The sequence below is a fragment of the Myotis brandtii genome, unplaced genomic scaffold, assembly GCF_000412655.1.
Source record: "Myotis brandtii unplaced genomic scaffold, ASM41265v1 scaffold37, whole genome shotgun sequence".
In the NCBI taxonomy this organism is placed as follows: Eukaryota; Metazoa; Chordata; class Mammalia; order Chiroptera; family Vespertilionidae; genus Myotis; species Myotis brandtii.
Genome location: NW_005364225.1, coordinates 3,283,966 through 3,308,447, shown reverse-complemented (window position 1 = coordinate 3,308,447; position 24,482 = coordinate 3,283,966). Strand labels below are relative to the sequence as shown.

The 24,482-nt window shown below is 37.5% G+C and overlaps 1 protein-coding gene across 3 annotated transcripts in view; it reads right to left on the bottom strand.

Moving 5' to 3' along the window:
• YAP1 (Yes-associated protein 1) overlaps nucleotides 1-24,482 on the bottom strand; it is a 117,257-nt gene that overhangs the window by 38,152 nt on the left and 54,623 nt on the right. For 2 of the 3 annotated variants that reach the window (XM_014544582.1, XM_014544584.1), the window contains 3 exons: nucleotides 23,540-23,655; nucleotides 3,471-3,590; nucleotides 522-572 (listed from right to left, as the gene is read on the bottom strand). In XM_014544582.1, coding sequence (XP_014400068.1) covers nucleotides 522-572; nucleotides 3,471-3,590; nucleotides 23,540-23,655 — 287 coding nt within the window. The remainder of the gene's footprint in view (nucleotides 1-521; nucleotides 573-3,470; nucleotides 3,591-23,539; nucleotides 23,656-24,482) is intronic. The other variant, XM_014544583.1, reaches the window with a different exon arrangement.

The following is a 24,482-nucleotide window of genomic DNA, read 5'->3' as shown; positions in this document are numbered from 1 at the left end:
TAGATCTTTTATTCTGAAGAACAGAAATTCTAATATTTTTGTGTTTTCATTAGGGCTTTTACTGAAAAATATTCATATGACTGTATCATAAAAAACAGTGATTCTACAACATACAAGGAAATGTTTATATCTGAGACTCCATGTTTACAAGTATAAAATCTCTAGGAAAAGAGTGTTTATATGAAATAATGTAATGGCCTTCATAATGCTTAAGCATCAGTTTTCTTTAATACAAGTTTAAAAACATTCTTAATATAATTCCGTAAAAACAAGCAAACAAGAGCCCTCCTTTTTTCACCCAAAGGCAAAAATATCAGTGAGTCCTTATTGCCACTTCATGACTTGTTACAAATTATTAATAAATTCTCTAAAATAATATAAATGTTAAAGATAATATTGGTTTTAAATGTTAAATAAGAAAATCAGATTAAAAAGAACCAATCCAATCTCCTTTAAATAATCAGGGGTAGTATAGATACATAGCTAAGAAGAGATAGAGAATAAATCAAAATCTGGTTTACCAACTTCTAGTCCAATTCCTTTTCCACTTGATAGCCACTGTTCAGTTAAAGCTGCAGCAAAGGAGACCAATGGTGAGGAAAGGTGAGTTCCAAAATCAGAACCAGTCCTGGATGACCCCACGGCTTCCCATATCAACCTTACTGATGTGCTCAAAATTCCTTTTACTTGGCTTCTCTTAAATTACCTTGCAGCTGAATGCCTCGGGTTTCTACCTATGCACAAGGCTTAGCCCTCCTGGCAAGATAATGCAGAGAATGATCCCTCTAAATAGACAAATGGACCTTTATTTGGGGAGATGTATTTCCTATTAACTCACTGACTTCATATATTGCATTTTTATAAAATTTCTGACTTGCTGAGAGTGAAATGAGAGCAAGGACAACTTCAATAGAGGGGTAAAGTTTACCTGTGATAAAGAAATTTCTCCCTGTTGTCTACTGGCTCTCCTATCGGTGTGACCCTCTCCTAGAGAATATCACTTTTAAGATTCTAATAAAATTTTAAATTTTTAACACACAAAAAAAATTAAAAATAAATAAAAAGAACCAATCCACAAGTTACTATTTAATTTCCTGAGATATATGGATTATTAACTTCATGTGAAATATTAAGAACTGATTAACTGTTCCAACATAATCTAAAGCATCTGATAAAGAATAGAAATATACAAGAGACCAGTATTTGAAGGAGCTGAGTGATAAATTTAAGCTTATATATACGGGGGTGTATCATCCATTCTAAATAAAAGGTTAAAAGACACAGGTCAACTTAATTTAAGCTAAGAATTGGCAAACATTTTAATACAGATTTGGGGTATATAGGAAAGCAAACTCCAAAACCATAAAACAATATCATACCATTGTTTGTGTCTGCATGGCTCAGAAGGTCAGAAAGGGGATAGTTTATATTTTTTTGGCAGAGATAAAACACACTCCACTATAGAACCTCAGATTTCAAGGAAAACTTGTTCAAATTCAGCAGCTAACAGCTTGTCTCTATTCCCTGTCACTCTAGAGCAGAAAAACCCACACTTTTTTTCTTTCCTGCCCCCTTCCAGTTACACTTGAGCTCTGACTGAAAAGGTCTGGAACAGATTAAAAGTTGGACTACAAAATAAAAAGCTTTTGGCATGTTGTCAAGCCTGTCTGGAATACACATACACAGTGGGCCCAAAAAGGGAAACTAAAGGCACTAAGATAATTTTATGAAACTCTTTTTGGCATATCTAACTGTATGATTGTGTGTGTGTATGTGTTGGAGGTAGGGAGGAAGCATTTTTTTATACTTTCTCTGATTAAAACAAAAGACCACGCTGTGTGTGTAATTAATGGATCTACTTTAAGCTCACAGCCAAGTTGTTTTATTTCACTGTTTAACTGAAAATACTTTAAAAAACAACTGTGTTCCAATTTCTGATTCTGTCGTTAGCTAAGAGTTAATCATCATCTTTCATAACCCTGTGTTGGGGGTGGGGTGGAGGGTAAAAAAAAACCCCACAGTACCATTTAGAAAAGTTTCCAAAATGTGGACAAGTTGAATTCATTAAAGATGATTTAAGGAAACATGGCTGTTATCGTTCCAGTCCATACAAATGGCAACATTTATTAAATTCTCTACCTTACTCGGTTTCCTGTTTCAACCACAAGGGCTTATTCAAGTATTAAACAGAATCTGAAGTTGCAAATTATTAACATGCCATGTAACTTTTTTAACACCCAAATAGGTCTTGAAGTTCATGAGGGTAGCATTTAAGGCAAGCCGAATATCTGTCAAAACGACAGTCTCTGCCCTGATCCCACCTTTGACTTTACTTGAATAGGGGGTGCAATCCACAAAGCTGACCAGTTTAAGGCAAACCCCAATGTTGGGGTTGCTTAAAGGTATACATAAAGACATAGGAGAACAGTTCATAACATTCCTGGCAGGGAAGTTAATTTTACCCAACCAGCTCCGGGCTGTTCACTCGCGCCCCCCCACCCCCCCAACCCTGTGTTTTGATGGCATTCACAGAGTTAATTCCTCTTTCCCATAAGGGCCCCACAGTTGTTGTTAGGTCAACCCCTGTAAAGCTTCAAAGGTTCCGTGTCCCCTCAGTCTGACCTACTCAGTGATCTGCACATTGTTCTCATTTAGCTGCATTCAGTCCAAGACAAAAACTTCGAAACCACAATGATCTGCTGCTTTTTAGAGTCATTTTTCCATGGCTTTGGAAAAATCTCAGAAACCTAACTGATGAAACTGAAAACAGTGAAAAAAAATTGGATAAAAAGGCATTAAAGCGCTTGTACTATTATCAAAATGTGCACATTTGTAAGAGTTTTCCTTTGTGCAAATTAGTGATTCGGTCGTGTGATCTGGAGAGGAATATGACTTTGCTTTTTGTTTCCTAAATGTAAAACAAAGGACCATTACTTAAAAAAAAAAAAAAAAAAAAAAAGAAAAAAAGAAAGAAAAAGGCCAGAAGCAAAGGGAAAAATGCTGTCACTGGTCTTATTTCTAGGGCAACAGGGTACCCCAACCCCCCACTTATGACAGAAAAGATTACAATACCCGGCCACACAATGGTACTCATTACTCTCTGAAATTAAGCATAAGCAGACACCAGGTCACTGACAAAAGCTGGTATCCAGGTTTTAGATGCAGTAAGACAGCCTGATTATTACTGTAGAAAGATAATTTTAAACAAATCACTGTGTCTCCCAAAAATGTGAAAGGAACAGTGATTCTAGTTAGTCAGCCACCACAACATTCCCTCAATCCCCTAAAAAGCTGACTTAGATCTGACTTTTTCAAGTTTAAAGTGAAAGATATAAAATAGTACTAGAAAACTTGGGTGAGCAGTCATTTTTTAATACTACAAAACAGTGCAATTTTATTTAAAAGTACCTTCCCAAATTCACATACAAAAAATTATAATCAAAAATAACTAGAAAGGTTTTGAGATGAACCTTTACCAAAACGAGGGTCAAGCCTTGGGTCTAGCCAAGAGGTGGTCTTGTTCTTATGGTTTATATAGTAAATTTCTCCATCCTGAGTCATGGCTTGTTCCCATCCATCAGGAAGAGTACCTATAAATACAGAAAAAAAATCATGGTTGGTTTTTATTTGGTGCACCTAAAAAAAGTGGGAGTACTAATTAAAAAAGAAAATACACCTTGAATAAAACAATTCATTAAAACAACCTATATAGCAGGTTCTTCTCCACTAAAAAGAAACTACCAAATAATAAAATCTACATCCCCAAAGACACAGATGGAAAAAAATCAGATTTTCAAAAAAATTCCTTTGGAAGTCACGACCCAAATAATAATTATTACTGTTAATACAAGACACAGAGTGTTACAGCTCAGGTACTACCTGCCCAACCCAGTTTTGTGACAGTACCTTCCTAGGGACTCCAAGGTTCTTTAACAAGAAATACATGTGAGTGTTTTCAGAATATCTGAAATATCATACAGTCTGTTTAACATAAAGCACACTTTAGCTAAGCCTGCCAAGCTTCATTTATTTCCATTATTTATGTGATGGGCTCACACCAAGGAAACTATAATAGAGAAAACTATAGTTTAAAAAAAAAGCTTATTTTTAAGCAGCTCAAAAGTTGCTACGAGGTGGGAGTTGTGGCTGGGAGTTTAAGTTTGTCAGTTTTGAAACAGGGTAGGTTAAGTGCTAAAACTGTTGGAAGGCAAATTTCTCAGAAGCAGCTGTGGAGTGAGGAAAAACGTCTGGGAGATAAGACTAAAGAACATAGCCAGTCTAAGATTTTCTATCTTTGTGAGGGTATGGAAGCTAGACAATTGCTTTTGGTACATAATAGCTATGAAAAAAGCTATTAAACTACTACATTCAAACATATTTCCTCCTCAATTCCTATTCTTCCCCCTTCCACTTTCCTTCCCCACCAGGAGTCTGGAGAGGCGTGTAAATTAGAAATAGAGTCTGAGTAAATGCCTAAAATTTTTCTATCAATGGACCCACATGAATTGAGTGTTACTGTGTGCCAGTTGCTATTCTAAGTATACTAAATACATTCACTCATCTAATCCTTACAACAACCAATGACAGACACAGCAGTATTATCTACATTTTAATGAGGAAACTGAGGCACAGAGTGGTTCAGTCTGGTACAACCTCACAAAGCTAGTTAGTGTTAAAGTGATACTCAAACCCAGCAGCCTAATTCCTGAGCCGTTGTTCTTTATAACTACACTAGTGGCCCGGTGCACGGATTCGTGCACATTGAAGGAAATTAATTAGAAGAAATATTTTAAGATCACTCTTCACCCTTTCTCTATAATAGAAGTGTCAGAGATGAAAGAACATTAGTAAAAAGTATATGAAAATAATATATAAATTGATTAATAAATAAACATGATATAACAAAGATTATATAAAAACAACAAAAACATGATATAAAAACAACATTGATAAAAACAATGACTGATAAATTGATTAAACTTATTCTAATATCTCCCTGTAGACCACATTAAGAGTAAAAACACTTTCAGAGTGCTTGACTAATTTCCCTTGTGAAATATTTACAAGTTTAACTTTAACGTCACACGCTCTTCAACTTTGATGGCTTGGTTCTTATTGCATAGAGAAGATTCCAATGTGCGTAATTATATTATTGGGAGATTCCACAACATTATGTGTTTAATAATTCTTCATGGAGAAAACGCCAAAAGGGCAGGAATAAAGTATTAGGTAGACTGTTCACTGTGAGCTTTAGAGAACCAGAACAATATTCCATTGTGCCAATAGTTGGTCTTCAGATACATTCCGTCGACAATGCTGGCTTCTTTCAGCTTCAGAGGTACACTGTACCAACAGTTGTTCTTCAGACATATTCTATCGACAACGTCATTCTTTCAGCTTCAGAGGTATGTTGTGCCAATAGTTGGTCTTCAGATATATCCTGTTGATGACGCCAGCTTCTTTCAGTTTCAGAGGCACACTGTGCCAATAGTTGTTCTTCGGACATATTCTGTCGACGATGTCGGTTTCTTTCAGCTTCAGAGGTACATTGTGCCAATAGTTGGTCTTCAGACATACTCTGTCGATGACGCCGCTTTCTTTCAGCTTCAGAATGTCAACAAAAACAACCAAATTCATGATTGACAATGACAGATCGAAACACACGCATGTGATTGGCGTCAGCAAGAGCTTTATATGTATTGTGCATGTGCGAGTCAACCTTTATTTTTAAATTGCCAGTGCGTGTCATTTGTACCAGCCAGTCAGTTGGTCGTATGGTCGGTCACTTAGCCTTATATATATATAGATTTCTTTTTATTCATGTCCCACATCTAAGACCAGGGTTCTTGTGTAAAAACACAAGTTCCTTCTTTCTACATTGATAGTCCAAGACAGACTTAAGAGTGATGCTGAATAAGTAACTTTGGTAAAACAGACCATTCACACAAGCCCATGGGACCCAAAGCCCTAATTCTGGACCGGTTTCATATGTATCAGGAACAGACCCATTTGTTACTAGACTGTTATCAAAAGATTTGCTTTGTCAAGGGGCAAAATCTGGTTAGGAAACACAAAGATGCGTGAAATCCTAGAGAAGCCACTAGCAGTGGTTCTCAACCTTCTGGACCTTTAAAACAGTTCCTCATGTTGTGACCCCCAACCATAAAATTATTTTCGTTGCTACTTCATAACTGTAATGTGGCTACTGTTATGAATCGTAATGTAAATATCTGATATGCAGGATGGTCTTAGGCGATCACTGTGAAAGGGTCGTTCGACCGCCAAAGGGGTCACGACCCATAGGTTGAGAACCGCTGCACTAGGGAAGACAAGACCTGCCCCCAGGCCTGGATGTAGAGTTCTATACATAATGCTAACCATGCCCAGAGTTGGAATTTGCTGAAAGACATCCATGTTTACTAAAAGGTGAATGGAAGCAAACTTCTCTTACACGTTCAAATCAAACCACTTTTCTCAGTAGCTTTCATGGCCACTCTGGGCTCTATTTCCCCACAGGAAGGTAGAACCTCCAAAACTGACTACTAGTGGTTTGTTACCACTTTTAATTATGAAGATGCCTCAAATGCAAAATCCTTTTGAAAAGAACTAAAATTCTAAGTTCCTAAAATATGGTGATGAATAAGTCACTGGATGCCTTTGGAAGCCTCAACTCAATTCCAGTAGACATCATTATAGCCTCCAAGCCTGACTGAATACGTGGTGATTCTCCACCTTTAAAAAATAGCATCACCCCTATCTGCTTATCCACTTCAGCCTGTAGATGCCACTTACATTCTCTCTGACATGTTCTAGTCAATCTCTAAGAACTCAGCCATCAATAGATAGCAGCTCTTTTACCTTACCCCCGCGGTTCTCAACCTGTGGGTCGCGACCCCATTGGGGGTCGAACGACCCTTTCACAGGGGTCGCCTAAGACCTTCGGAAAACACATATTGAATATATAATTACATATTGTTTTTGTGATTAATCACTATGCTTTAATTATGTTCAATTTGTAACAATGAAAATACATCCTGCATATCAGATATTTACATTACGATTCACAACAGCAGCAAAATTACAGTTATGAAGTAGCAATGAAAATAATTTTATGGTTGGGGGTCACCACAACATGAGGAACTGTATTAAAGGGTCGTGGCATTAGGAAGGTTGAAAACCACTGCCTTACCCTATACAGCTTCCTTCCTTGGCACCTGAGTTCTCAGCTCCTGCCCCATCCCAGTGTCTTCTATCCAACACCACCACAGTTTTCTTCTTACAATATTACCTAATCAACTTTTATACGTCACTCAATGCCTTTAAAAACGTTTGTGTCTCTTGCTCTCTCCCATTAAAAGGAAAATGTCAGCTGGACTCATTTTTCTTAGTAAGTCTTCACACACCCAATTCCCACCACCACTCCAACTTTTCCCAAAACTATGCCACCTCCTTGCATGTACTGTTGTGGTTATCACAGTCTGCCCTGCCCCTTATGAATGTACTCATCTTGCAAGAGAGAGAGCTCAAGTGTCACCTTTTCAATTTAGCCCTCCCTGATTACTTCACACAAAATTATTACTTTCCTCTTCTACTCTGTATTAACATTTAACAGATAACGCTATAATTACTTGTTTACATGTCTGTCCTCCTGGCAACGACCAAGTCACTCATATTTTAACTTGTAGGCTAGTATCTGAGGAATTGCTCAATAAATATTTAATGGATAAATGTCTTGCCTTGTAATACTTTGAACTTTCTATAAATGAGCTGAAAATTATGTAGTACATATACTATTTTCAATTAATGTTTATAAACAGAATATGTGAATGTTATTAATCCAGTGCCTTTTACTCCTTAAACTCTGTGTTCGTAACTGTATTCATTTTTACAACATGTAAATTTCAAAAATGTTAAAAATTGCAGAAATGCAAAATAAAAAAAGCAAAAATGTCTTATAATTTACTCCCCAGGGGGGAAACTAAACAGCTTCAATTTTGCGATAGGTTCTGGATTTTTCTTGTGCACATTCTACAACATATGCACACCCATTGATGTCATGCTCTACCTGTACCACACCGCTTTATTCACTTAAGATAGTATGGGCATCTTTTCTTCATAGAACACATAGGTCTCTCATTCTTTTTAATGGCTTTATAGATCTTAACAGTATGGAGATATTAGAATTCATTTATCCCATCCCTTTCCGCAGTATTGGATACCGAGTTGTTTCTAAATTGTTTTGCTGTTATAGCAGTGCAAGGCACAACTCCTGGGGGTACCGAGGGCAGCAGCACCTCTGTCACTCCTGGCTCCATCACTGCCATCCACAATGGTGACAATATCACATCTAAATCTACAGAATGGCTCTCCGAGCTAGGCACTGTTCTTATCCCTGTCACACAGATGGAGCACAGGGACTCAGAAAGGTCACTTGCCCCAGGGAGAGGAAAAAGTTGATCCAGAGCTTCTGATTTTAAACCAAAGAATACACTGCTTCCCAAAGATATAAATACATTTCCGAAAACTTATGCATTAAATTCAAAGTGGAATAGTGACTTTATCCCTTTATATACAAGTTTAAATCATTAAATATTTATATTTCATATATCAAGTATTTATCACATACAAACCATTAAGTATTTAGTATTTTACTAAAAATAGTGGACTTTAAGTCCTGGCCCTGTGGCTCAGTTGGTTGGAGCGTCATCCCGTATACCAAAAGTTGGCAGGTTTGATCCTTGGTCAGGTACATATGGGAGGCAACCAATAGATGTTTCTCTACCACATCAATATTTCTCTCCTCCCACCTCTTTCCCTTCTCCTCCCTTTCCTCTCTCCAAAAATCAATAAACATATCATTGGGTGAGAATTTTTAAAATTAAATTCAGGAAATTTATTACCAATACTATTTTTATAGACCTAAACAATAAAAAACAAACCTATAAATGCATTAATTTTAGAAATGAAGATATAAAGGAGAGACAAACCCAGTTAAAATAAAGTGTAGTAATTGCTGCCCATTTTCCTACATTTCTAATTAAAGAATTAAATTATATGCATATAAAATAGATTACCATACAATTAATTTTATAATCACTCACATTTAAAGCAAAATGTCTATGCTAAACAGAAAGGAATGCTTTATATATTAATTTATGCTTTTCATTTACCACTCTGGCAAAAATACAAAGTGGGCAAAAGTAGGTTTTGTTGTAATACAAATAAATAATACAATAATTAATAAATTACAAGAATAAATTGTGTTTTGTATACCCACGACTATAAACCAACTTTTGCCCACCCCTGTATAATGTTATGTGGAAAGAAAGGTCCAAAATTGGATGTTTTCTCTATATAAAAGGAAAAGTATGGACCAAAGGCAAATGAGTAAATAAGGAAAGATTACTATTTAACAGCTTTGAACCACAAGTGAATCCTTAATATTAGAAAAAGGAAACTAAAAAGAAATCTTCAACCTTAAATGTGAATTAAATAAAATAATACAGATCTGGGCTTCATTTAGGGGAAATTTTTTTTTTAAATTTTAACAGTCCTTAGAAATTTAATGACTAAATAAACATGTTAAACTAAGCTAACTGTTGAATAACCATGAAAAGCAGGAAAAGCAAGAATGATATATTTTCTGAATTGGACTAGAGTTAGAATGGAGTGAGGTCAGTAAGTTCAAGGGGGAAATCTGGGCTTCCCACAAAACTAAATTTATAAGAGGAGACATCACAGGGATTGATGCCTTTGAGCCCAATATATATCCTGATGTTAGTGCGTCATAAATATTATAATTTCTCCAATATGGAGTATATAAAATGAAGCAAATGTAAGTAGAAACTTTTTATTTACAAAACATGGTCTAAAACAGTGGCTCTCAAACTTAAGTATGTATCAGAAACATGTGGAAGGCTTGTTAAAACAGATACCCCAACTGAATTTCTAATTCAGTCAGTAGGTAAGGGGTTGGGCCTGAGTATTCTAAGATGATGCTGATGCTGATGCTGGTCTAAGGAGCTCACTCTGAGAACATTGACCTAAAATACCAACTTAATATTCTTTACCTGGTAACAGAAGTGTTCTTGAATTTATCTAACTTACAGTGTTTTCTTCCAGGCTAGACTGTGAAATATCTGAACACAGGAGTATATATTATGCATTTTTCTATTTTATTGTCTAGTAGAGTGCTTACTACTCAGAAAGGGTGGGTTATAATAAATGTTGGCTGAAATTAATGCAATCAAAATGAAATTCAATTAAAATCCTTTATTTATGTTTATGAAACAAAATATTCTGTTTTATTCTTTTCATGTAAATTCAGATTCTCTATTATTTGGTACCATTTAAACAGAAGGTACTGGATATAGCAAATTCTTTTTATTCAGGAAGTATTTATTGAGCCCCTACTATATTCAAGCACTTATTTAGGCCCTTGAGATAGCAATAGCAAAATAGTTTCTGTTTCATGGAACTTATGTCCTAGCCAGTAAGACAAACAGATAGGTACAATACAATATTGGCTAAGGATAAGTGAAGTGAAAAGGGGGAAAAAGAAGCACGAATGCAAAAGATAAAAATAAAATATTTAAAACCAGTCTTTAGAAATGTGGACCTAGAATGGGTGCACTGAGAATGAGACCTTCAAGCTGAGAGCCAACACAATCCAAGTCCAAGGATGTGATGATCTGGGGCATGAGCATTCCAGTCAGGTGAAACATTGAGGCCAGTATGGAGTGGACAGATACAAGGAATGAGGTACAGTGGTCCATTTTGTTTTTATCATTCAAACTTGACCAGAAAAGAACGAGTAATACCTAAAGGGAATTGCCAAAACTAAAGGGCAATACCAATTTCTCCAAACTCATGGACAAGTCAAAGCAGGCAATAAACATTTTCATCCCATAACACATCCACACACACTAAAGGTAGGCCTTTCGACACGGGAAATATATGGGAGTTTTTCCAGGCTGGAATATCGTGCCTGGCCACCACGTATCAAAGTCTTTTTGGGAAAAAGGAAGAAATAAAAAATAGGCTCTGAATCAAGAAGGCAGTGAGAGCCCCGGCCGGCATGGTTCAGTGGTTGAGCATCAACCTATGAGCCAGGAGGGCACAGTTGGATTCCCTGTCAGGGCACATGCCCAGGTTTCAGTCCCAATCCCCAGTGGGAGGTGTGCAGGAGGCAGCCAATTGATGATTCTCTCTCATCATTAATGTTTCTATCTCTCTTTCCCTCTCCTTTCCTCTCTGAAATCAATATCTATATATATATATATATTTTAAAAACACAGAAGGTAGTAAGAAAGAGGTCAGCATTTCAATGAGATGTAACAGGGTAAGACATTTGAATTAGGATAAGCAAGAGTGGTAGGCTATAACTAAAATAATTCGTAAATCAGAATTACCTATTCTTGAGAAAATAAATTTTTATATAGGATTTACTACTACTAGTTGTATAACTTATCTACTAAAGAAAATACTAAATTCCTGCAATATTTGTTTTATTTATCTTTATTGTTTAAAGTATTACAGATGTCCCCCGCCCCACACTGATTCCTGCAATATTTTAAAAACAAATAAAATACTCCAGGTCATAACAGTGAAGGTGACTCAACTTCCTGCTCTTGCTTAAGGACACTCTTGCATTAGTAATGACTAACAACCATCTGCAATATCTAATCAAACAAGAAAGTCTTGATTACACCACAAGTTAGATGATCAATCTCTCCCTCTCACCTGTCCCACAATTCAGGAATAAAGAAGTCACCTCTAGGACGCTGAAAGTTTACTAAACACACCGTGATGAGTGGTTCAAAGTATAGGATTATGAAGTGGTTTCCTTAGAATGCAAGGAGCTGGAAAAATAGATGCAATGATCTTGTAAAGGTATCTAATCCTGATCAGTTTCAGTTTTTTGACATTCTGGTCTTTTGCATTTATGTTGAATCACAAACTGTTCTTATTATACGCAAAGCATTGTTCGAAGGTCTTTGTAAACAAATATTAACTTTTTTAACAGCCCCTTGGCACAGGAACTATTATTATCCTCATTTTACAGATGAGGAAACCAAGCACAGAAAAGCTGCCCAAGATTACTCAGCCCAGGGTAGTAAGTGGCAGAGCTGGAATTCAACCCCAGACAGTTCTAATTCTCCAGAAACCATGTTCTTAAGAACCACACTGCAAATATGACAAACATTAATCAAAAGTAGTGTTTTAAAAAAAGTTTTCTCTTCCTAGAACTTTGATGAAATCCCATAGCTTCAGTTATTCCTACATCTTTAATGCTTCTCACAGGGTCAACAATGGTCTTTCTTCTCCACCCAACTAGACATCACAAAGTATGTCCAATATTTTAGTGGATCATACTTCAAAATAGCAATTGCTCAAATAAAACTTTATATGTGGACTTTAATGTGGACTTGCACATTTTCATGACTAATTTTTTTTTATGACTAATTTTTAATAGCAGCCCCCAAATTGGTCTTAATCAACTGCAAATTAAATGTTGTAAGTGCGCCAAGATCATCTTGCCTCACCTCCTCTGAGGAAGTAGCTCTCTAACTTAGGGCTCTCCAGAGCCCACAGGAAAAATTTTCAAATCTTTATTGGGTCATTCAAGGTCCTCTATAGTCAGGCATTACATAGACCTGTGTAGGTCCTGAAAACATTCATTACTATTATTCAAACCCCTCCTAAGGACTCAGTCTTCTTTTGGTCCTTCAAACTTCTCCTCGCCTCTCTCTAGGACTTCCCTGGAGGAAATCTATCCACCCTTCCTACTTTGCTAACTTCTACTCATCCCTCCCCAATGTGAATGCCACTTCCTCAAGAAGGCTTTGCCTAAAGTAATTTAGTAATTCATTCCATGTTTAGTCCTCCCAGCTGCATGGCTTGTTCACTCCTGTCTGTCCAGTACAGGCACTTTACTGCGCTTCACGTTATTGGTCTTCACAGATGTGTTGTTGTTTTGTTTTTGTTTTTTTTACAAAAGGCAAGGCCCCCAGTGGTCGGCAAACTCATTAGTCAACAGAGCCAAATATCAACAGTACAACGATTGAAATTTCTTTTGACAGCCAAATTTTTTAAACTTAAACTATATAGGTAGGCACATTGTTATTAACTTAATTAGGGTACTCCTAAGGCTTAGGAAGAGCCACACTCAAGGGGCCAAAAAAGCTGCATGTGGCTCGCGAGCTGCAGTTTGCCGACCACGGCCCTACACCAAAAAAGATTAGAACTTGCTTTATTGAAACACACCTCACTGCAGTGGTATGGAACCAAACACATAGTATATCCAAGGTCTGCCTGTACTTAGCAGTGTCATGGACTTTTACCTCCATAGACATTCCCAATGCACCGCAGCCCCAGACTGTTTCCTCCTGGCCTCCACTATTTCTACCCACTGAAATTCGATTCTATACTCATGGTATTTCTGTGAAGCTTTTCTCAACTCTATCCTACCAGTAAAACTCCTCTCCACCTATCAACTGAAATTGCACTTTTGATTTTTTGGATGCTTAACTGCAGACTGTCTTTGTTTTTCCACACTGAGTTAAATATAGACCAGGTAGTATTATGTGAAGAATTTATCATTCTGCCCTAGAATAGAGAAAAAGAGTTCTTTTATTTCAAGAATGGAAATATTCAATTTTGCAAGGTTGCTCAGGACAAAATGGCAACATTAGAAACTATCACCAGGTCAGATTGTAATAGTTTGATCTGCAGAATTAGACTTTTCAAAATATGATACAGGAACTAAAATATATTTAACCCTGATTCCTAAATGCTGTAATGTACAACAATTAAATATTATTGTCACCAAGCATGGGACAAGTGTGTATAAATGCATTTATTGAAGAAAAGCAGTTTATAAAACCTGCTTCAGAGTGATGGCCAGCTCATCCCCTCCCCACCACCCTGAGTTCAGGTGTTCTCCCATGTCTTATAGGTAGCTAGAAGATTCTTCTGCCAAACTACTAGAACATGCTGATGAGCCCAAACTCCCTGTAGACCACAATGAACAATGTAGTAGATGAAGACTACTCTGGCCCATACATATGAGGGCTTTAGGTGGGTATTCTGGCACTGCTACTTACCTGCACTCTGCTCACTAGCATACTGTGCCCCCAACCACTGTGCTCATGTCCCCTTCATAGTAGATGCTTCACTGTACCCTAATCATTTACCTAAACACACACCCCCACCCCCAAATCAGGCTCTAAGGCTTGCAATAAGCACTTTGACTTGTTTTGTCTTGGTATCTCTGGAGCTCAGCACTGCCACCAAATACAATCAAAGTTTGTTGAGCTGAAATAATGAAGAAATTAGCCCAGCTGGCATGGCTCAGTGGTTGAGCATCAACCTATGAACCAGGAGGTCATGGTTCTATTCCCGGTCAGGCACATGCCCGGGTTGCAGGCTTAATCCCCAGTGTGGGACATGAGTGTTTCTCTCTCATCATTCATGTTTCTATCTCTCTCTCTCCCTCTCCCTTCTTCTCTGAAATCAATAAAAATACATTTTTAAAAAGTAATGAAGAAATATGTGGCAAGAATACTGATTGATCTTGGTCTAGTCACAATCTTTCAGATCCTCAGTTTGTGCTTTTATAAATCACAATTTTTAAAAAAAGTTTATAACATTTTATAGGATTTTTATATTAAATAAGCTCTCATTAAATGATAAAGTGATTCACATGTGTTAGGTACTTAGAAAGGTTATTTCAACAGATAATAAGAATAAAGTAGCCCTGATCGGTTTGGCTCAGTGGATGGAGCGTCGGCCTGCGGACTGAAAGGTCCCAGGTTCGATTCTGGTCAGGGGCATGTGCCTTGGTTGCGGGCACATCCCCAGTGGGAGGTGTGCAGGAGGCAGCTGAATCAATGTTTCTCTCTCATTGATGTTTCTAACTCTCTATTCCTCTCCTTCTCCCTTCCTCTCTGTAAAAAAAATCAATAAAATATATTTTTAAAAAAAAGAATAAAGTAAAAATAGGAATAGTAAAGTAGATCATTAACGCTTGTATGGGTTTAAATTTAGCATTCTAGAGTTTTCTATCTGTGCAGTCCATGAACCAGCAGTATCAGCATCATGTGAAAACTTATTAGAAATGCAGAATTCTCAGGTTCTACTCCAGACTAGTTAACCAGAATCTGCATTTTACAAATCCCCAGGCAATTCCTCCACCCATCACAATTTGAGAATCACTGACCTAGAATACAGAAAACTAGTAAGGTTCACTTGTTCTATTAAACTCCTTTATAGAACTACCTACCATTAATTCAAACTTTACCAATATAGCAAAAGACGATTCAATAGATTACTTGGTTAAAAATAGATCACCTTTGATACATTAAATATACTTTTAGCCTTATTTTAAACTCTAGAAAGACAGCATAGTTAAGAGAAAACCGTAAAAGGTTTAGATTCAGACAGACCTTGGTTCAAAGCTTGGATCCATTATTTATTAGCCTTCTAACCTTGAGCAAACTCCTTAATCTGCTTGATGCTCACTTTCCTTGTCTAGAAAATGGAGATGAACACTCAAATTAATTGTTGAGAGGGTTAAAGTAGAAAGTGCTTGACATAGGGCAGGCCTTACAGTAGGTACTTTTTAATTTTTTTTTAAATCCGCACCCGAGGATATTTTTCCCATTGATTTTTAGAAAGAGTGGGAGGGAGGGAGGGGGGAAAAGAGAGAGAGAGAGAGAGAGAGAGAGAGAGAGACAGACAGACATCGATGTGAGAGATACACATTAATTGGTTGCCTCCTGCATGTACCCCAACTGATGCTGGAAATCAAACCTGCAGCCCAGGTACGTGCCCTTGACTGGAAATCGAACTCATGACCCTCCAATGTGGGAGCTGATGCCCTAACCACTGACCCATGCTGGCCAGGACTAGTAGGTACTTTTTTAAGAAGTCCGTTCCCTACTCTTTCTTAGAATAGTTCTGCCATTTTGTTGCAATAATATATTTAACTTACAAAACTCGTATATAAGAAGGCAGGTTTATGAGAAAATATACCTGGGCCTCAAACATGAAATGATCAGCTAATAAAAACAGGAAACCCATAGGTTTTCCCTTCCATAAAAAAGGACTCTAGAGAAGATTCATATTTTTAATAGATAACATGCAAATTTCTTAGTTGATCACACTAAAATTTTTTGTGGATATCTTCAGTCTCATCTTTCCACCATTCTACTAGTCATACGGTGTTGGGGGTTTCAGACCTCAGTGATCTCTCACATACTGACTGTTCCCTTTACCTTTCCTTTTCTTCAGCAATTTAACTCCTACTTATCTATTAAAATTCAGGTCCTGAATCCAAACCACTTCTCACCACTTCCATCTCCATCCTTTCCCGAGTTATTGCAACAGCCCCCTAACTAATTTCCCCACTTTTATTTTTGTAAATATTTTTATTAATTTCAGAGAGGAAAGGGAGGGAGAGAGGGATAGAAACATCAATGATGAGAGAGAATCATCAGTTGGCTGCCTTCTGCACGCCCCCTACTGGGGATTGAGCCTGCAATCCAGGCATATGCTCTGACTGGGAATCAACTGGTGACCTCTTGGTTCCTGGGTTGATGCTCAACCGCCAAACTGCACCAGACTGGGCTAATCCCCCCACTTAAAAAACAAACAAACAACACTCTTAGATTATATCACTTCTGTGTTCAAAACTTACAAGTCCCCGTATAATATGGTTTTCGTGCTACCTTTCACCAACTCTGTTCTAGCTGCAGTGGATTCTTTGCTATTCCCCAAACATGCCTCAGCACCTTTGAATGGCCTGTTGTGTTATGTATGACACATTCCTCCCCTTTCTCCCAGATATCTGCATGATAGTTCATTCAGATCTCTGCTCGAAAGACATCAATTACAGAGGCCTTCACTGGAGAACCTATCTAAAATATCTCCCTTTAACAAGTTAGGTTTATTTTCCTCTTTCCATTTTAACTATCAGACACATGTATTTGATTATATTCTGTATTCTTAGGATTTAGAATAGTGCCTAGCATATATTGAGCATTCAATATTTGTTGAAGAAATAAATGAACCTTTGGCTTTTTAAAGCTGTCTTCTCTACTCTCCTGACTACTGATTCACATGTTCCTCATCTATTTCCTCAGCACTCGGTATATATGTCTGTCATAACATTTAGTGTTATAATTATATGGAAAAGCTGTTTTAACTTGACTCTTCAATGCCCGTGGCATACAATGCGGAGTACAAAGGAGGGCATTTTTGTGGAATCAATGCTTTAGAAAGGAAACGATTCAAATGTCTCAAGGTGAAACTATGAGACTTTGTGAAAAATCATTTTCCTGTTTGTCTGTTACAGCTGAATGAACTTCCTAGAGAAAAAGGCCAAGTATAAGCTCTGAGAACTTTCTAATACACAACTCTTCAGACTTTCTTCAGTGCAACTTGATACTTCTAGATTTTAACTTAATAGCTTAGAATTTCAGTAAATACATTTATAAAAGATTAGCTTTCTGTTAAGCTCATTTAGGCTTTAGAATGTGCAAATACAGCAATGACCTTTTGTTAAAATTTTAACCTATAAGAAGTTTTACTATCTTCTTACCTTATTGAGATCAAAAGAAAATATTATTTTGGAAAACTCTTGTCTATTGTTGCAGGATTTTTTTCATTTCACTGATGCTGCCTATATATGGTAGTCTATGGATATCATTTTTAAAGAATTAGCATCTTAATCTTTCACACAAATATTCTTCCTATGAGTCATAGTTATTGTAGCAATAGAGTAACTAGAAGAATTTAGAAATCAGTGGGGAAGACAAAAATAATATTCCAACACTTATCAAGAGAAGAAATAAAACAGGCATTTATTTGGTCCATAAATGTAAGTAATTTGTAATCTCTTTCTCATCCTCTCTACTCCAAAGCAAAGTTTGCAAAATTCTACAAATAATCACAGAAAAAAAGTTGAACGGGGACATTTCTATTTTTAAGCATCACTATCTAAGAGAGCTGGTGGCGATGATACTAATATATCAAACATTTTTTCTTTATACTCTTTAAATAATGTCCTTTTACTCTTCTAAGTTAGTTTGTTGGTTAAAATAAAAGAAGTAAGTTTATAACCTTTTCTTCATTAGGTTCAGATATTTACACTAAAACCTTAGTAACTTTCAGAATTCAAATGAACTTACGAAACGATTACGTCAAATACTTCTAAAGTAAGGAAAGATGTATAAAATGACCTTAAAGAATAAATAAATATTTTAAAAAATTTATTAGAAGTATAATATAATATAATTTCTAAAATAAGCTAAGAAGGCAGGTTATAATCAAGCAAATAACTAATAATCTGAAATAAGCAAGCAAATAACTAAGTATATGAACATCATACTCCCTAACACATTTGACATTTAAATAATTATTTTGGATACTATAATTCTCAAATTGAAATGATCTTTTCAAAAATGGAACAGCATAAAAAATACTGCTATGAAGCTACTGAAAAACCAAGTAACTTTATACATCCACCTTTCAATTAATTTGGGTTTCTTCATTAAAGGAATGAACAAATGAGTTCTTTAAAAAATGTAATAGATTGTACAAGCCAATTGTTTTGCTGATGTATTAAGAGGAGGAGGGGTGTTTATTTTAGAAGCCCAGCTGAACAGACTCAGCATAAAGAATAGCAATTTGCCCTAGCCGGCTTGGCTCAGTGGATAGAGTGTCGGCCTGCGGACTGAAGGGTCCCAGGTTCGATTCCGGCCAAGGGCACATGCCTGAGTTGCGGGCTCGATCCCCAGTGGGGGGCGTGCAGGAAGCAGCCGATCGATGATTCTCTCCCATCATTGATGTTTCTATCTCTCTCTCTCATTCTCCTTTCCTCTCTGAAATCAATCAATAAATATAAAAAAAAAAAAAAAAAAAGAATAGCAATTTATCAGCCAACAACTATTGTTCCATTTGCCAAATGTTGCTGCTTTGCCCAGGTAATCTAAGTTTTTTTTAATCCTCACCAGAGGATATTTTACCATTGATTTTTTAGAGAGAGTGGAAGGGTAAGAGGAGGGGGGGAGAGAGGGAGAGAGAGAGAGAGAGAGAAACATCAACGTGAGAGACATTCATCGATTGGCTGCTTCCTGCACACAAGCCTGCAACTGAGGTATGTGCCCTTGACCAGGAATGGAACCCACAACCCTTCAGTCCTCGGGCCAATGCTCTAACCACTGAACAACCAGCCAGGGCTGAGTTTTAATATTATTTAGAAAATATTATTAAGTTAAAAATCATGACCAAATCACTTAACATCAAGTGATCCCCAGCCCGGCCGGTGTGGCTCAGTAGTTGAGCACTGACCCGTGAACCAGGAGGTAACAGGCAGCCGATTGATGATTCTCTCTCATCATTGATGGTTCTGTCTCTCCCTCTCCCTTCCTCTCTCTGAAAAAAATAAAAACATTTTTTTTAAGTGATCCCCAGTGGAGATGGTGTGAAATGCTCTCACAATCAGAATAAAACAGGCTATTAGCTGCTCTGACATGAGTGGCATGCTTCATTAAGCAGCAAAGTCAAGAATCCATCAATATTAGAAGGTGCCACTTGGTTTAAGAAATACTTCAGAACTACAGTACTAAAGAAGATATAATAATTGAAAGCTAACGTCATTTGCAACTTTATTGGGCATTCTCACTGAATTATTTTTTTCTATTTCACAAATAAACATTTTTATTTTCATAGTCCTTACATTTTATTTATAACTTTTATTAAAATGAAATGTGCTGGTCCTATTTTTAAATCACAAAAATGGTTCTTGTTTCCGTATTAGTAATCATTTTTCAGGAACTTAATCATCAACAAATCAAAATAAACTATATAAAACAACTGAATTTCTTAAGAATTAGTTATGCCCAGCTAGTGTGGCTCAGAGGTTGAGCATCAACCTATGAACCAAGAGGTCAGGGTTCAATCCTGATCAGGGCATATGCCCGAGTTTCAGGCTTGATCCCCAGCGTGGGGCGTGCAGGAGGCAAGCTGATCAATGATTCTCTCATCATTGATATTTCTATCTCTCTCTGCCTCTCTTCCTTTCTCTCTGAAATCAAGTTTTTAAAAAAAAATTTTTAAAAAAGAATTAGTTATATTAATTCTAGATTACATGCTTTTGCTTTTTACTATTATCCTCTTTCCTGTGGCTACCTTTCATAATTTATCTAAATTTCCAAATGAGAAAAAGGAAACCAAGTTACATGGGCCAGGGCTCTTCCTTTCTTAACTGATCATACTGTCTGACCTTCCCATTAAAGAAAATGACCTCTAGTGTCCTTGTGAAATACTCTTTCTTCTTTAAGGTACAGTGTCCATTTTATCATATACAAAATCTCTTTAAGCAAACATCATCCCCACACCCATCACCTTCTGTAGAAAGAGTTCTCCAGTATGTCTACTGATATTTTAAAATAGTGCCTCCAGTGCATTAACAGATCCTATCCCATCTGTTTTCTGAGGCTTTACTCTGTCACTTACCCTAACCCTAGTCACATGTAGACTAAGAGCATGGGCTCTGGAACCCCACTACCAGAGTCTGAATCTTGGCTTCTACCATTTAAAAGCTGTGTTATTTGGGGAAAGTTACTCAAGCTTTCTCATATGTAAAGTGAGCCTAATAACAACACTTAACCTAAATGACCATTATGAGAATTAAATGAGATAGTACAAAATAAACTTAGCAGAATGCCAGGCATATAAATACGCTTCTTATTATTTAACTAGAGGGCTCGGTGCATGAAATTCATGCACTGGTGGTACTGGTGGTGGGGGGTGGGGGGGGGGTGTGCGAACTCAGCCTGGCCTGCACCCTCTGGCGTCCGGGGCCCCTTGCTCCTTACTGCTCAGCTCACTGCTCCTTAGCGCTGCCGCGAGAGACGCTCCCACTACCGCCGCTGTGCTCACTAGCCATAAGCCGGGCTTCTGGCTGAGCAGTGCTCTCCCTGTGGGAGCGCACTGACCACCAGGGGGTAGCTCCTGCGTTGAGCGTCTGCCCCCTGGTGGTCAATGCGTGTCATAGCAACCAGTCGTTCCACCGTTTGGTCAATTTGCATGTTACCCTTTTATTATATAAAACTTAAAAGCGACTGTTATGACTGGTGGACCAAACAACAGGTCGCTATGATGTGCACTGACTACCAGGGGACAGACGCTCAACACAGGGGCTGCCCCCTGGTGGTCAGTGCACTCCAACAGCCAACCTCTCATGGCTGGCCAACCTCCACAGTCCCTCCCACCGCCAGCTGGCCCCAATTGGCCCCGACTGCCGGCCAGGCACGAATTGGTGCACCGGGCCTCTAGTCAGGTATAGAAATGTCTAATCACTCTGTTGTACATATGAAACTAGTATAACATTGTATGCCATCTGTAAATAAATTAATTTAAAAAATACACCTGTTAAGCATGCCTACTAATTTATATGCAGTATATAATGAACACATTTCATATTTTACAATTAAAATTCAGAGTGGAAATAAAATATGCAAATATTCTAAAACCAATTTGATATATACTTTTGATTTTGAACATAAATTTGAATAAAGATTTCCATTTCCATTGACCATTACCATTAGAAAGTTTAATAGGAAAAAAACACCCAATGTTCCAAAAGAATAATAATTAACCATTCTAGATGCAAAATGCCTACTCTTCCAGTAGGAGAGTAGGAGTTATTTGTTACTAATTTCTTAGGTATAATTTTAGATGGAGCATGACAAAAATGAATAATCTCAATCATCTTCTTTGAGCTATAAATATAACTTGTATTTGGAAATCTGATAATTAAAAAGAAAAGCTGCCAAGTAAAAATATTAGTTAATAAATACTTGCATAATTTTTGCTTTTAAATTTTTAAAATTTAAATGTCACACATAAAACAGATTCTGAGAATAAGTAAATGAATTCTTATTAAAATAAATTAAAATGGAAGATTTAAGGAATGAATCTTATTTCAAGAGTTTATATAAACAAAATTTATAACAAGAAAATCTCATTCATAAACCTTGTCTACATTTACATTTTCAGCTTTTAACTCTTTTTAAAAAAATATATTTTTTTATTGATTTCAGAGAGGAATGACGAGGAAGAGAAACTTCAATGACGAGAGAGAATCATTGATCAGCTGCCTCCTGCATGCCCCACACTGGAGATCGAGCCCACAACCTGGACATGTGCCCCGACAGGAATCAAACCATGACCTCCTGGTACATTGAGGTCGACACTCAACCACTGAGCCAGGCCGGCTGGGCTGTTTTTTAACTCATTAGAAATGTGTTTAACCCACCAAAAGGAAGAGGAGAGTGTGATGGAACAGTAGAAACATTCCAACACTCTGGCATCATCTTCAGGGGCAAAGACATTTCAAATTCTGCACACTCTAAGGTCAAGGAATCCTCCTGTCAACCAACTGCATCACCCTCCCCACTTCCATCAATCCCTTTCCAAAGGCTGCTGCTAAGAAAATCTATAGTGCAGCTATAATATTAAGTTGGTCAGTTTGTTGGATAGGGAAGATGTATGAGCTATGAAGATACATCGGTGAGAACTGCCAATTACTGTTGCCATCTGTGCCTTAAACCAGGGCACTAAGCAAAGGGGACAAAGTGTGGGAGGCAGAGGAGTGGTCAGAAATCCAGCCCAAATGCCTCAGTCCTGATGCCAGGCATGGGGTTGCATCTGCCCAGAGGAAGGGTCACCTTTTTCTAATACGCACAAAGATGCATAATGGAGTAGCTATGAACTTGAGCCCATATAACAAAGAAGAAAAAAAGCTAACAGTATCTAACTTACTAGGGAAAAAGGAAATAAGCCTTTACTTACTACCTATTAATGTATTGTAATAATAGCTTTATATGTACTGTATCATTTCATTTAATATCTTCCTCTCTATAAGAAGGGGCAATGTCATTCCTCATTATGTAGATGAGAAAAACAGCAGATTTAAGTAACTTGCCAAATAAGAGGCAAAAAAAAAAAAAATTTATACTCAGATTTATCTCCTATGAAAAAGATGGAAACATGCTCAATAACACATACTAGACCTAAGAAAAATGCCTTGGGGTTTATAAGTTACTATCTTCCAGTTAATCTCAAGATAGAAGAAATATCTGCTTTAAAAGGTAGGGGGTTAGGAACACCATAGCTTGATTTCCAATCCAAACCACAAAAGGAAGGGGGAAACCTTCAACTCTAAGACCACAGACACAAGCATGTCAAAGTTAACCAAACTAGGAATTTGAGATACTCACTTCAGAATTAAAACTTTAAAATCTGTTGTCTTTTAGACATCAGCCCCTTTATGTATTAATGACTAAACAATGCTTTGGCATATACGTAGTATGTTACTTTGAAATAAGTAAGTCTCCCCTGTGAAACTGGATAGAAAATAACCATCACCCAGGATCCAGTTTTCTTAGAAGAATAATTACTATTTTCCACAGAAAGTTTTACCAATGCACAAGCATTATTCAGTGTGGTCTAATTACAGCGTCTAACTCACCTGAGGCCGAGTTCATCATATTCTGCTGCACTGGTGGACTGGTGGGGGCTGTAACATTGATCTGGGTGAGCATAGCCTTCCTGGGATCCTGCCATGTTGTTGTCTGATCGATGTGACTGAGATAAAAACAAACAAACAGTGCATTAGATAACAAATACCAGGTCCTAAGAAGAACAATCCCACTTATCAAAATAGGGTACATTATATGGGCTAATAGGCAAAGATGTCTAAACTAGCTCTGCAAAAGCATATAGTCATGACATCTCACTGCTCCTACCCTTCCTCTGCAACCTTTCTCTATCCTTATATTTTTTTATCCTTATATCACTCAACTTTCACTTCTTAGATCTTACAAGTGCAGGATTTGAAAAATCTATACCTGAAACTTTAAGTGAAGGGAAACCATTTTCACTTAGTAGACAATTATTACCCACTTCTAATTTAAACATAAAATGTGATTTACAAAGTAATAATCTGTAACAGTGGAGGAGAGACCAAGATGGCGGCATAGGTAAACACCGGAGACTGCTGCCGCAAACAACCACTTCAAAAATACAACTAAAAGACGGAACGGACATCACCCAGAACCGCAGGAAAGCTGGCTGAGGAGAGACTCTTCAACTAGAAGGAAAAATAACAGCACACCGAGGCTCAGAGGAGGCGCAGTGTGGAAAATACTCAGGTGCGGAGGTGCGCGCGCAAAGCGGGCTGGTGGCTGAGAGCGCGGTTGTCGTTTTCGGTCAGGGGGGAGTCTCAGACTCTGAGCTCCAGATACGGGCGAATCGCTGGGGACTCGGACCCAAACGGGAGAAGCGGGAGTGTCTGGCATCAGTTGGAAGGCAGCTTTCCCTCCGAGGTTTGCAGCGGTTCCGGGGGTTCTGAGAAGCAGAGCCTCTGGGAACGGGACTGAGAGGGGCCATAACCGCTCCCTCCGCCCGCCCTG